The 14,290-nt window shown below is 44.3% G+C and overlaps 1 protein-coding gene across 1 annotated transcript in view; it reads left to right on the forward strand.

The window, feature by feature from the left end:
* grid2ipb (glutamate receptor, ionotropic, delta 2 (Grid2) interacting protein, b) overlaps positions 1 to 14,290 on the forward strand; it is a 151,748-nt gene that overhangs the window by 86,507 nt on the left and 50,951 nt on the right. Inside the window, exons 5-6 of the mRNA XM_052021789.1 lie at positions 2,013 to 2,098; positions 2,468 to 2,537. Coding sequence (XP_051877749.1) covers positions 2,013 to 2,098; positions 2,468 to 2,537 — 156 coding nt within the window. The remainder of the gene's footprint in view (positions 1 to 2,012; positions 2,099 to 2,467; positions 2,538 to 14,290) is intronic.

Consider the following 14,290-nt stretch of genomic DNA (forward strand, 5'->3'; position numbering starts at 1 on the left):
CCTCTCCTCTCTCAATCCTGATGCAGGGATTTGACCCGAAACATTGACAATTCCTTTCCTCCTACAGATGCTGCTCGACCCGCTGAGTTCCTCCAGTAAATTGTTTGTTGCTCCAGATTCCAGTATCTGCAGTCTCTTGTGTATCCAGTTTATCTTGGAGTTGCCTTCAGCAGACTTGAACTGGTCAATCACAGCATCAGAAACTGGACAAAAAGTGAGACACAAGAGACTGCAGATGCTCGAATCTAGAGCAACAAACAATGTGCTGGAGGAACTCAGTGGGTCATGCAGCATCTGGGGGAGGAAAGGAATTATAGATGTTTCAGGTCGAAACCCTGCATCAGGACTGAGTGTGGAGAGGTGAGATGGCCAATATAAAGAGGAGAAGCGGAGTGGAGAAACAAAGGACTGCAGATCCTGGAATCTAGATGAAAAACACGATGATGCTCGAGGAACTCAGCAGGCCAGGCAGCATCCGTGGAGAAAAGCAGGCGATCGACATTTCGGGTCAGGACACTTCTTCAAGACTGAAGATAGGAAAAGGGGAAGCCCAGTATATAGGAGGGAAAAGCAGACCAGTGATGTGGACAAAAGAGGGGAGGTGGGGTGGGCACAAGGTGGTGATAGGTAGATGCAGGTAAGAGATAGTGATAGGCAGGCGCAGGGGAGGAGGGGAGAGCAGATCCACTGGGGAATAGGTCAAAGGTAAGGAGAGAAAGGAAAAAAAGGTAGAAAAAAAGAAGCTACGAAAAGGGAGAAGAGAAGCATGGTGGGGGAAGGGGAGTTTGTGGGGAAGGGGGGTGGAGATTACTTAAAGTGGGAGAATTTAATATTCATGCTGTTAGGCTGCAAGGTTCCAAGACAGAAAATGAGGTGCTGTTCCTCCAGTTTGCACTTGGCATTCTCCTGGCAGTGATAGTGTGGGAGGGGGAGTTGAAGTGTCTGGAAACAAGAAGATGCAGATCACAGTGATGGACAGAGTGCAGGTGTTCTGCGAAAAGGTCTGCGTTTGGTCTTATCAATATAGAGGAGGCCACATTTGGAGCACCGAGTACAGTAGATGATATTAAGGGAGGTGCAGGTGAATCTCTGTCTCACCTGAAAGAACTGTTTGGGTCCCTGGATGGAGGTGATGGAGGTGGTGTAGGGTCAGGTGTTGCACCTATGGGGGGGGGGGGGCAGTGGAAAATTTCCAGGGTGGTAGTGGGATGGGTGGGGGGGGGTTGGCGAGGAGTCAACAAGGGAGTCACAGAGAGCACGGCCCCTGTGAAAGGCAGAAAGGGACGGGGAGGAGAAGGTATGCTTGGTGGTGGGGTCCTGTTGGAGATGGCAGAAGTGGTGGAGAATGACGTATTGGATATGTAGGCTGGTGGGATGAAATGTGAGGACAAGGGGGGCCCTATCCTTGTTGGGTCTGGGAGGGATGGGGGTGAGAGCAGAGGTGTGGGAAATGGCAGAGATATGGTGTGAGCTCTCTCGACCACAGTCAGGGGGGAAGCCCTGGTTAGAAAAGAAGTTGGACATCTCTGATGTCCTCGAGTGGAAAAACTCATCATGGGAGCAGATGTGGCGGAGGCGGAAAAATTGAGAAAAGGGACAGACATGTATAAGGCATATAAAAGGGATATAAGGTGTGTACCTCATCCAAAAGATCAATTAGGTCACTGTCTGAGAATGTGGGAGATTACTTCTTGCTCAGCTGAGGATCCGCTGTAAAAGAAAGCTTTACAGTGTCATTCAGACAGTATCAGATCCCCTTTATGATCCCTGACTTTCCTTAGTGCAGGATAAGTTGCACATTATTTTTTTGCTGATATGGATTTATTGTGCAATAATCAGGACATCAACCCATGGTAAATTTTAAATGCATGCAAATTGGGTTCCCGCAGCACTGGGGGAAACAGGCCCAGGTTCTCCACGGAGATCAACTTAGTATGTGTATTTAAGGGCAGAATAAGCACCAGCCCTTTGTCTTGTCATTAAATTGCATTTATTTATTTCTTTTTCAACAGAACAATCCGAGTATACAAAGGTCACAAGAGCTTTGGCTTCACTCTGCGTGGCCATGGCCCAGTATGGCTTGAGTCTGTTATCCCAGGTGAGTTATAAGCATTTCCAGCTGCAACAGCGAAGTGATGGTTTGTCATTGCATGCAGTTATCAATAGATTTTGTTAGCAAGACTTTACAGAGAATCTGCTGGAGATTTCACACTGCTAGGTTACTTAATTATTTTTCCAAGGATGTTAATTGGACAATTTATAGTGAATGATTTTGGTGTTGTTGGACTTCTACTTGACTAGAAAGCTTAGCCTACACTTAATTTCAGGAAGAGTCTGTGCTTAGCTTCATGAAAAGTGGGGCAGAGAGAAGACAGACAGTAAAACAGGTAAAAGTATCAGCAGTGAAAACATTCAGGTGATGGCACTGGTTAACATCCTTCTGTTGTTCATTATGTGTTTCTTTCAGGAAGTCCAGCTGAGAAATCTGGATTGAAGGCAGGGGATCGAATCCTGTTTCTCAACGGGTTAGACATGAGGTAGGTTCAGAAAACTTACTGCATGTATTGGACATCCTTATACATGAAAACACGTTTGTGTTAGTCATGAACAGGAGGCATATAAAAAGTAAAGCTGGCTTATGAAAGAGGACATAACGACAGTCATTAGATAGGATATTCTTAGGGGGTCATCCAGTGAGGCCATATGGGTAGAACTTAGAAACAAGAAGGGGATGGTCACTGATGGGATTGTATTATAGGCCCCCCAGTAGTCAGCAGGAACTAGAGGAGCAGATATGTAGAAAGATTGTATCTAGTTGTAAACATAATAGAGTAGTATTAGTGGGAGACTTTAACTTCGCTAATATTGACTGGTCCAATAGTCTGAAATAGCCATTAGGTGGGAGCTTGCAGTGGTTGCTTGAGCAAGATTACTTGCAGGGAAAGGAGCATCTGCCAAGTGGGAGTCCTTTAAAAGTGTGATGTCAAGAGTTCAGTGCCTGCATGTTCCTGTTAGGGTGAAGGGCAAGGCTGGCAGGTTTCAGGAACCCTGGTTGATGAGAGATATTGAGATTCTGGTTAAGAAAAAGAGGGACACATACATTGCGCATAAGCAATTGGGAACTCGTGAATCTCTTAATGACTACAAGAAGTGTAGGAGTGCACTTAAGAGGGAAATTAGGACAAAAAGATCTGGCAGGCAAGATGAGGCAAAATCCCAAGAGATTCCATAGGTATATAAAGAGTAAGAGGGTGGCTAGGGAGAGAATAGGTTCCCTTAAAGATCAGCAAGGCCATCTGTGTATGGACCCAAAGGTAATGGGTGTGATTTTTAATGGATATTCCTCTTCAGATTTTACTATGGAGAAAATGATAGAAGCTAAAGAAATGGGGGAAATGAGCAGTGTTGTCTTGGACCACATATGAATTAGCAATGAGGAGGTATTGGAGGCCTTAAAGTGCATTAAGGTAGATGAATCCTCAGTGCCTGACCTGGTGCATTCTTGGACCTTGTGGGAAGCTAGAGAAGAAATTGTGGAGGCCCTTGCAGAGATTTTTACTTCATCTCCGGCCACAGGTGAGGTTCTGGAGGACTGAAGTGTGGTACCATTGTTTAAAAAGGGTATCAAAATCAAGCCAGGAAACTACAGGCCAGTGAGTCTGACATTGGTAATGGGTAAATTACTGGAAGGGATTCTGAGGGACAGGATCTACCAACATTTGGAGAGACAGAGTCTGATTCGGGACAGTAAGCACGGCTTTGTGCATGGGTAGTCGTATGTGACAAATCTCTTGGAGTTCTTCGAGGAGGTAACCAAGAGGGTAGATGAGGGTGGGGCAGTGGATGTTGTCAAAGGCATTAAAGTCCATATAGACAAGGTCCCTCATGGTAGGCTAGTCTGGGATCCAGGGGAAGATTGTGGATTGGATTCATAATTGGCTCAGTGGTAGGAACCAGAGGGTGATGATCAAGGGTTGTTTCTCAGACTGGAGGCCTGTGTCTAGTGGTGTGCCACAGGAGTTGGTGCTGTGACCTCTGTTTTTTGTAATTTATATGAACGATTTAGATGTGAATGTATAGGGCATGGTTACTACGTTTGCAGATGATACTAAAATAGCTGGTGGTGTAGATAGTGTAGAAGGTTATGAAAAATTACAGGAGGATCTTGATCAGATAGCTATGTGGGCAAATGGCTTTCAATCCAGATAACTGTGAGGTATTGCATTTTAGAAGATCAAATCAGGGTAGGAATTATACAGTGACTGGTAGGGCCCTGTGGAGTGTCATGGAACAGAGGGACTTAGGAGTTCAAGTGCATAGTTCACTGAAAGTGGTGTCACAGGTAGATAGGGTGGGGAAGAAGCTGTTTGGCATGCTGGCCTTCATCAGTCAGGGCACCAAGTATAGGAGTTGGGAAGTTATGTTGCAGTTATACAAGACGTTGGTGAGGCTGCACTTGGAGTATTGTGTATACTTTTGGTCACCTTGTTATAGGAAAGATGTTATTAAACTAGAAAGAGTGCAGAAAAGTTTCACCAGGATGTTGTCTGGACTTGGAGTCCTGAGTTACAAGAAGAGATTGCATAGACTAGGACTTTATTCCCTGGAACATAGGAGATTGAGGGGTGACTTGATAGAGGTGTATAAGATCATGAAGAGCATTGACAGGGTGAACGCACATGGTCTTTTTCCCAGGGAAGAGGTACTAAAAACAAGAGGGCATATGTTTAAGATTAGAGGTGAGAGATTTAAAAGGGAGATCAGGGGCAACTTCTTCACGCAAAGGGTGGTGCATATTTGGAATGAGCTGCCAGAAATAGTGGTTGAGGTGGGCACATTAGCAACATTTAAAAGCCATCTAGATAAGTACATGGATAGGAGAGGTTTAGAGGGCTATGGGCAGATGGGACTAGCTCGCTGGGCAACGCAGTCAGCATGGACGAATTGAGCCAAAGGGCTTGTACCCATGCCGTATGACTCTATGACTCTTTCTATACTGTCCTGTCACTCTTAGGATAGCTAGGTTAGATGAAGGTTAAAGCTCTCTTTATATTATCCAGTCAAGCACAGCCAGGTCAAGAATAGTACAGGTTAGATGAAGAATGAACTTTTCTGTGCTCCTCCTGCATAGCAACAGCATGGACCTGGCACATGTAGTCACAATCTGTGTTGGTGCTTTTGACCTAATTATATCATCATCCCAGCAGCATCCACTTCTGTCTGCACTGATGCAAATTGGAGCTCAACACTCCACATCATGATTGTTGTGGAACAGTCTTAGTAGAATTAGGAGCACTTCCTGTTAGATTGTTTGTCTGCCAATCTGGTCTGCTGACATCAGCTGACCAGATTGGGTCATAACTGATTGCAGACTGCTCAAACATCTTCCAAAGTGCACAGTGTGTTCAAACTAATGGGAAGTGTGTGGCATTTGGATGCAGAAATATTCATTTTGTTTTTTTTAATTTCATGATTTTGGACCTGGGTATCGGAGGCAAGGCCAACATTTATTGCTCACCTCTAATTGCCATTGAAGGGAGTGACTTGCTAGATGAATTTTACAGAGCATTTAAAAGTCAACTACATTAGTGGGTCTTCAATCAGATTAGACTGAGTAAGGATGGCAGATTTCCTCTGCTGAAGGACATTAATGAACTAGGTGAACTTTTATGACAATCTGATCGTATTATTGTAATTATTACTACTGATTAGTTCTTGTAAAATTGAATTTACATTGCACAATTGCCATAATGGAGTTCTCTGAAATATTACTTCAGGCCTCTGGGCTAGTCTGGATCATTAGGCTTAACCAGTGCACCACCACTGTACATCAGTGGTGCTCTAGCAGTGGCATGGCTTGGAAGCACTACATTACCACAAACATTATTGTGGCCAACCTCAAGGTAGAAGGCAGAGAAGTGCCCATTTGTGAAGAGCCTACTTACTCCAGAGAATCTTCAGAAACACCACATCCTACCTGTGCCTCCCCAGTGAGCAATGCATTGCAGGCTGAGGTTTTCCAAGGTTCCAATCACCAAGATATGTTATATACTAATAGGAAGACCTTTGGCCATACTTGTGCCTGAACTGCTGTCTACATGGAGGTCACAGTCACTTTGTCTCTTAACTTCTGTGGCAATGGAGGCTTTTCCCCCATGTCTCCCAATTTGGTGCTCACCGCTACATTGGAGAGGTCATTCTATTTGTGAAGAAGAATTCACATTCTTCATCTACTTTAAATAAAAACAAAGGAAATAATTAGCCAATCCTCTTTGTATCCTAACGTATTACCTCCAACATCATGAACTTTTACCTTGTAAAGTAGCCTTATGTTTGGTTCCTCATTAAGTGACTTCTGGAAATACATTTGATCCACTGTTTCCCCTTTATCCATCTTGTTTGTTGCATCCTCAAAGGACTGTAATAAATGTCAAATTATCACTTTCTATACAATCATATCAACTCTGCTCAATTGTATCATGATTTTCTAAAATGCCCTATATTCCCATTGTCCTTAATAACGGGTTCCAACATTTTCCCAGTTATAGACATTAGTTGACCAGCTGATTGTTTCCTTTTTGTCTTAGTGAGGACAAGGTGGCATTACTGTCCCCATGAGTGTAAGAAGTCATTGAATAATGTGCCATAACAGCTCCCCTTAATAACACTGAGTACAAGAGTCATGTTACAAATGTACAAGATATTGGTGTATTGTTTGCAGTTTTGGTCACCCAGCTATATAGGAAGGATGTTATTAAGCTTGTAAATGTGCAGAGAAGATTCACAAAGATGTTGCTGGGACTGGATGTCTTGAGTTATAAGGAGAGACTGGATAGATTGGGACTGTTTTTCCTGGATTGAAGGAGGCTGAGGGGTGACCTTATAGAGGTTTATAAAATCATGAGGGGCATACAGTAGATAAGGTGAATGGTCACAATCTTTTTCCCAGGAGAGGGGAGTCTAACATTTAGAGGGCATAGATTTAAGGTGAGCAGGGAAAGTTTTAAAGGAGATCTGAGGGGCAGGATTTTCACACAGAAGGTAGTGGGTATATGGAATGAACTGCCAGAGAAAGTGGTGGAGGAAAGTACAATTATAATGTTTAAAAGCTATTTGTACAGGTACATGGATAGAAAAGATTTGGAGGGATGTGGGTCAAATACAGGCAATGGGACTGGCTCAGGTAGGCATCTTGGTCAGCATGGATGATATGGGCCGAAGGGCCTCATTCTGTACTGTATAACTATGAATCTAATCTGGACCTCTCATCAACAGAAAAGATTTCCTCTGTCTCAATACGTGGGTTAATGTAATTCATGAGAGGGATTTCTTTATGGTGAATGTCATGTCTCTAATAAGTACACATGACATCTTCATCCAAGGGAATTTGCACAGATGGATTTAATGAATGTCCAGCACTGCCTGGAGGGATGGATCTGAGCGAACAAGGACTATCCTCTTACTTCCCTTACTTTTCACATTAGTCCTTTCTCCAACTACATGTGTTCAATGCAGATACAATGGGAATCATAGGCATAGAATCATGGTGTCATATGGTCAGGAAACATAGAAAACCTACAGCACAATTCAGGCCCTTCGGCCCACAAAGCTGTGCTGAACATGTCCTGAGCTTAGAAATTACTAGGCTTACCTATAGCCCTCTGTTTTTCTAAGCTCCATGTACTTATCCAAAAGTCTCTTAAAAGACCCTATCATATCTGCCTCCACCACCATTGCCTGTAGACCATTCCACGCACTCACCACTCTCTGAGTAAAAAACTTACCCCTGACATCTCCTCTATATCTACTCCCCAGCACCTTAAACCTATGTCCTCTTGTGGCAACCATTTCAGCCCTGGGGAGAAGCCTCTGACTATCTACCCGATCAATGCCTCTCATCAACTTATACACCTCTATCAGGTCCCCCCTCATCCTCCATCGTTCCAAGGAGAAAAGGCCGAGTTCCCTCAACCTGCTTTCATAAGGCATGCTCCACAATCCAGGCAGCATCCTTGTAAATCTCCTCTGTACCCTTTCTATGGCTTCCACATCCTTCCTGTAGTGAGGTGACCAGAACTGAGCACAGTACTCCAAGTGGGGTCTGACCAGGGTCCTATATAGCTGCAATAATACCTCTTGGCTCCTAAATTCAATTCCCCGATTGATGAAGGACAATACACCATATGCCTTCTTAACCACAGAGTCAACCTGTGCAGCTGCTTTGAGCGTCCTATGGACTCAGACCCCAAGATCCCTCTGATCCTCCACACTGCCTAGAGTCCTACCATTAATACTGTACTCTGCCATCATATTTGACCTACCAAAATGAACCACTTCACACTTATCTGGGTTGAACTGCATCTACCACTTCTCAGCCCAACTTTGCATCCTATCTATGTCCTGCTGTAACCTCTGACAGCCCTCTATACTATCCACAACACATCCAACCTTTGTGTCATCCGCAAACTTACTAAACCATCCCTCCACTTCCTCATCCAGGTCATTTAGAAAAATCACAAAGAGTAAGGGTCCCAGAACAGATCCCTGAGGTACACCACTGGTCACCAACCTCCATGCAGAATATGACCCTTCAACAACTACTCGTTGCCTTCTGTGGGCCAGTCAGTTCTGGATCCACATTGCAATGTCCCCTTGGATCCCATGCCTACTTACTTTCTTAATAAGCCTTGCATGGGGTACCTTATCAAACGCACTGCATCTACTGCTCTCCCTTCATTGATGTGCTTAGTCACATCCTCAAAAAATTCAATCAGGCTCGTAAGGCAGGACCTTCCCTTGACAAAGCCATGCTGACTATTCCTAATCATATTATACCTCTCCAAATGTTCATAAATCCTGCCTCTCAGGATCTTCTCCATCAGTTTACCAACCACTGAGGGTAAGACTCACCTGGTCTATAATTTCCTGGGCTATCTCTACTCCCTTTCTTGAATAAGGGAACAACATCCGCAGCCCTCCAATCCTCCGGAACCCCTCCCGTCTCCATCGATGATACAAAGATCATTGTCAGAGGCTCCGCAATCTCCTCCCTCACCTCCCACAGCAGCCTGGGGTACATCTCATCCGGCCATGGCTACTTATCCAACTTGATGCTTTCCAAAAGTTCCAGTACCTCCTCTTTCCTAATATCTACATGCTCAAGCTTTTCAGCCTGCTGCAAGTCCTCACTACAATCACCCAGATCTTTTTCTGTAGTGAATACTGATGTAAAGTATTCATTAAGTACCTCCGCTATTTCTTCCAGATCCATACACACTTTCCCACTGCTGCACTTGATAGGCCCTATTCTTTCGCATCTCTTGCTCTTCACATACTTGTAGAATGCCTTGGGGTTTTCCTTAATCCTGCTCGCCAAGACCTTCTCATGTCCCCTTCTGGCTCTCCTAATTTCCTTCTTAAGCTCCTTCCTGTTAGCCTTATACTCTTCCAGATCTCTAACATTACCTAGCTCTCTGTACCTTTTGTAAGCTTTTCTTTTCCTTTTGACTAGATTTATTATAGCCTTTGTACACCACGGTTCCTGTATCCTGTCATGACTCCCCTGTCTCATTGGAACATGCCTATGCAGAACTCCACACAAATATCCCCTGAATATTTGCCACATTTCTTCAGTACTTATCCCTGAGAACATCTGTTCCCAATTTAAGCTTCCAATTACCTGCCTGAGAGCCTCATAATTCCCTTTACTTCAAGTAAATGCCTTTCTAGTCCGTCTGCTCCTATCTCTCTCCAACGCTATCATAAAGGAGATAGAATTATGATCACTATCTCCAAAATGCTCTCCCACTGAGAGATCTGACACCTGACCAGGTTCATTTCCCAATACCAAATCAAGCACAGCCTCTCCTCTTGTAGGCTTATCTACATATTGTGTCAACAATCCTTCCTGAACAAACTCCACCCCATCTACACCCCTCACTGTATGGAGATGCCAATCGATGTTTGGGAAATTAAAATCTCCCATCACAGCAACTCTGTTATTATCACACCTTTCTAGGATCTGCTTCCCTATCTGTTCCTCAATATCCCTGCTACTATTGGGTGGCCTATAATAAACACTCAGAAGACCCCTTCCTGTTCCTAACCTCCACCCACAAAGACACCGGAACAGGCCCTTTGGCTCACCGTGTCCATTTCGACCATCATGCGCCTAACCGTCTATACTGATTCCATTTACAGCACTTGCTCCGTAGCCTTCTATACCTTAATGATTAAATGTTTGTTTAGATACTTCTTGTGTGAGAGAGCATCTGCCTCCACCACCCACTCAGGCAATGTGTTCCAAATACCAACCATCCACTGGATGAAAAGTTCTGCCTCGGATCCTCACTAACCCATGCCCTACAGTTTTAGATACCACAGCTATGGGAAAAAGTTTCCTACTATGTTCCACATAATTTTGTGTACCTCTATAAGGTCCCCCCTCAGTCTCCTCCATTCCAAGGAAAACAATCCAGCCTCTCTTCATAGCTGAAATGCTCCATTTCAGGCAACATCCTGTTGAATCTTCTCTGCATCCTTCCTATAGTGTGGTGACCAAAATAGCACACAGTCTTCCACCTGTGGCCAAACCAATGTTTTATAAAGTTCTACCATAATCTCCCTGCTTACCATAACCAAAATTATTATTTTTAAAGAGAAAGCTTCACTCAACCAGTAGCCATAATCAAGGTTCAGCGTGAACATATTTATATCAAATGCATTATTTCAGTATCTTTTCTAGATTGTAGAATTATTCAACTTGGAATTCGCCCCTTCGGCCTACCTATCCACATTGACTGTCAAGCACCCATTCATCCATTCACACTAATCCCTTTTTTTCAACAATTATCCCCCCCATTCCCATCAATTTCTTCCAGATTCTATCACTCACGCACACAATAGGAGCACTTTACAGCGGTCAGTTAACCTACCAAACCACATATCTTTGGGAAGTGAGAGGAAACTGGATCTCCCGGGGGAAACCTACATAGTCATGGAGAATGTGCAAGCTCCACACAGACACTAGAGATCAGGATTGAACCCAGGTAGCTGGAGCTGTGAGGTAGCAGCTCCACTAGCTGCACCACTGTGTCAGTGATAGGTGAAGCATGGCAAGGTAGTCAACAAAGTCCCCAGCTGCCATACCCATACCAGTAATTTATTTCAGCACAATTATGTTATTTACTCTTAATAAAAATGCATTTGAACAGATATAGTGTATGCTTATGTCAAAGCCACATAAATTTTTTTGCAATTTTTTTTGGGACTGAGCATCACCAGCAAGACCAGCCTCTATTTCCTATCTATAATTGCGCTTCAAAAAGCGGTGGTGCCTTGAACCACTCTAGTCATTGTGGTGAAGATACTCCCCAGTGCTGTTGGACAGGGAGTTCCAGGTTCCTGCTTCCTTTCGCTTACAGTCTTCACAGGTGATCTTGATAACTCACAAGGATCTCTTGCCATAGATGGGCTAGCTTCAGACTGCTACTGAGGGCCAACTGGAGTCTGGGGTGGCCTGTTGCAGGATACGGGTGACCCTGATTCCTGAGGCCACAGCAGGAAATGCTCAGTATCCTTATGAGGGGAGACATAAATTTATTGAATCTGCACATCAGATTTCCTCTAAGGTTAACAATACACAATGATCTGTTGGACTCAGACAGTTTCAAAAGCCAGGCTGGAGCTGACCTAGTTGACAGACTCTGATTCTGGTCTCTTCTCCTTGGAAACTGCTCTCAGCAACTCCAAGCAAAACTCTGCTCATGATGAAGCAATATGTGAGTTGGGGAAATAAGGAGTGGTCATGGTGGTGTTGGGAAGAGAGTTGAGTTCCTGCATGCCATACCTCTGCTCCTACAGCAAGCGATCTGCTCATGTTGAACAGAAATCTCCTGATGTCCAACATCCCTTTACATCAGTAAAGCGAGAGCTCTCATTGGTAGTACCACTATCATCCTTGAGAGCAGAAATCTGCTCACAAGTGGTCTTTCTCTACTCAGTCAGGACACCAGGCTGTTCTGTGGGGTACATCCCTGTTCCTGAGGAGTTTCCTACTCCTCCCATACTAGAACTCTAGCTAGGTCAGGGTGGGACTGCAGAGAAGCAGTCCTGTGACTTGTGGCCTCTGTCTGTGCCTCTGTAGCAGCTGTCACCTGCACCACTGGGCCTGTATGTCAGGATTGTTGCTGAGTCCCTACGAAGGAGTGAGTACAGCTTCAAAGTGGAGGTCATGGACTGAGTCCAACATTCTGCGGGGGTGTGGAGATGGATGCCTCCATATTTTGGTCACCTCCTGCATCCAGTGAGGTAGGCATGACATGTGTCCCTCTCACCTGATCTGCTCAAGCCCTGCTATGCCTATTTCAGGCACAATGATGCACTTTGGTCATTATCCTCACTGTGAATATCATCATCATCCCCCTCTCCATCAATTTTCCTTTCCTTCTCCTCCTGTACCAGTTCATCATTTCTGGGAAGGGGAAACAAGGGCCTCTTCTGACACCAGCAAAGACAAAACAAAAGGTAGTTGCACTGTTGGATTGCACCCAACACATCTTTATGGTGATGTAACACAGATAGAAATGTCCATTGTAGATCAAAGTAAAGAGGATGTAGTAATCATAATGAAGCATGAGTGCATCCAGCAGACTTGAGATGGTCTTGGCCTCTTGCTGTGCTTCTGTCCACAAGAAGGAAGATGATTTCTTCCAGCATGGTGAAGGACTGATCTTGCAAGGATCCCCCTCGCCTACCTGGTGCCTTTCTCCTGTTTTCCAATGTCAAAGCCTAAAGGGAGGAAATGAAGAATATCAAGCAACTTTCTCAGTATTGTTCCTTTGGTACCTTGAATTTTGCGTGGGAGTGAAGAAGGTATCTTGTCAATGATGGGATAAGGGTTGGGGACTCTGTAGGAGAGTGTGGGGTGTGTGGATAAAGTAACAATTTGTGTCATTCTAACAGTATGATGGCATATGTGAGTGCATGTTTATGTGAGTGTGTGTCTGGATAAGTGTGTGTGTAAGTGTGCAGAATCTATCTTACCCAGGTGTCTCTTAGATCATGACATTTCTTGTGACATGGCAACATGGTGGAGGGATTCTTGCTCTTGGAGAAGAGAGCTCTGTATTATCTCTTGCTAGGCTATTCTTATGATGGCCCTAGTACTCTTCCATGATGACTTCAACGCAATGTATGACCTCCCTCCTGGCATATATTTTATGCACCAGTCCTTTCCTGAAAAGTTGGGCACTCTTCTTCTACTGCAGTCTCTCTGACCGGAATGGTGTCCATAATAATGTGTTGTTGCTGTTTGGCTGCCATGGGGAGTGTGCATTTAAGGGCTGATTACCTGTTGTGAATGCTGCACAGCAAAGTGCCAACAGTTATATTCAACTGAGCTTGGTCTCATGAGAACCATACTGGTCCCACTTTCACAGTTTCACCTGGTGGTAAACCACCCTAATGTTCTTTCGGATATTTTCTTTTACTAAGTTCTACATTTTTTTGAAGGATCCAAATTCTGCACTAGAATTAGATGCAGTAATCTTTTAGTCCCCCCAAAAATGGTGAAATCCAATTTCTAGTCAGAAATAAGGATACAACCATAATTGCCCCACCAAACACTCCTTAGCAGATGCAGAACAGACTAGATATATAGGGAAGCTTCCGCAACATCATCCCATCTAACCGTTCCAAGGTACAGTTTGTGTGAGATACAGAGGTCTTCTCTGTACCACTTTAAAAGAACACTTCCAACTGTGTCATTTCTAACAACATCTCTGACGGAGTCTCCTTACTTGAGGTTGTCAGGTGAGATACATGGGAAACTGTATCTTTCTAAACAGGAATGAACCTGTCAAGGTAAAGAGGCTCATTGTTCAGCTTTTGGATTTTAGGATCATTATCATAGAGTCATGAAAGTCACATAGCACAGAAATAAGCTCTTTGGCCTACTATGTCCATGCTGACTATCAAGTCCTATTTATACTTATCCCTTTTATCAGCACTTGGTCTGTATCCTCTAGTGCCTTGGTGATTCAAGTGCTCATCCAGTGCTTCTTAAATGTCATGAGACTACCTACCTAAATTGTTGTTCTGGGATGGTCTAGTCAGACAATGAGATGTACCCCCAGGTTGCTGTGGGAGGCGAGGGAGGAGATTGCGGAGCCTCTGACGATGATCTTTGCATCGTCCATGGAGACAGGAGAGGTTCCGGAAGATTGGAGGGTTGCGGATGTTGTTCCCTTATTCAAGAAGGGGAGTAGAGATAGCCCAGGAAATTATTGAC

The sequence above is a fragment of the Pristis pectinata genome, chromosome 8 (assembly GCF_009764475.1).
Source record: "Pristis pectinata isolate sPriPec2 chromosome 8, sPriPec2.1.pri, whole genome shotgun sequence".
NCBI lineage: Eukaryota > Metazoa > Chordata > Chondrichthyes > Rhinopristiformes > Pristidae > Pristis > Pristis pectinata.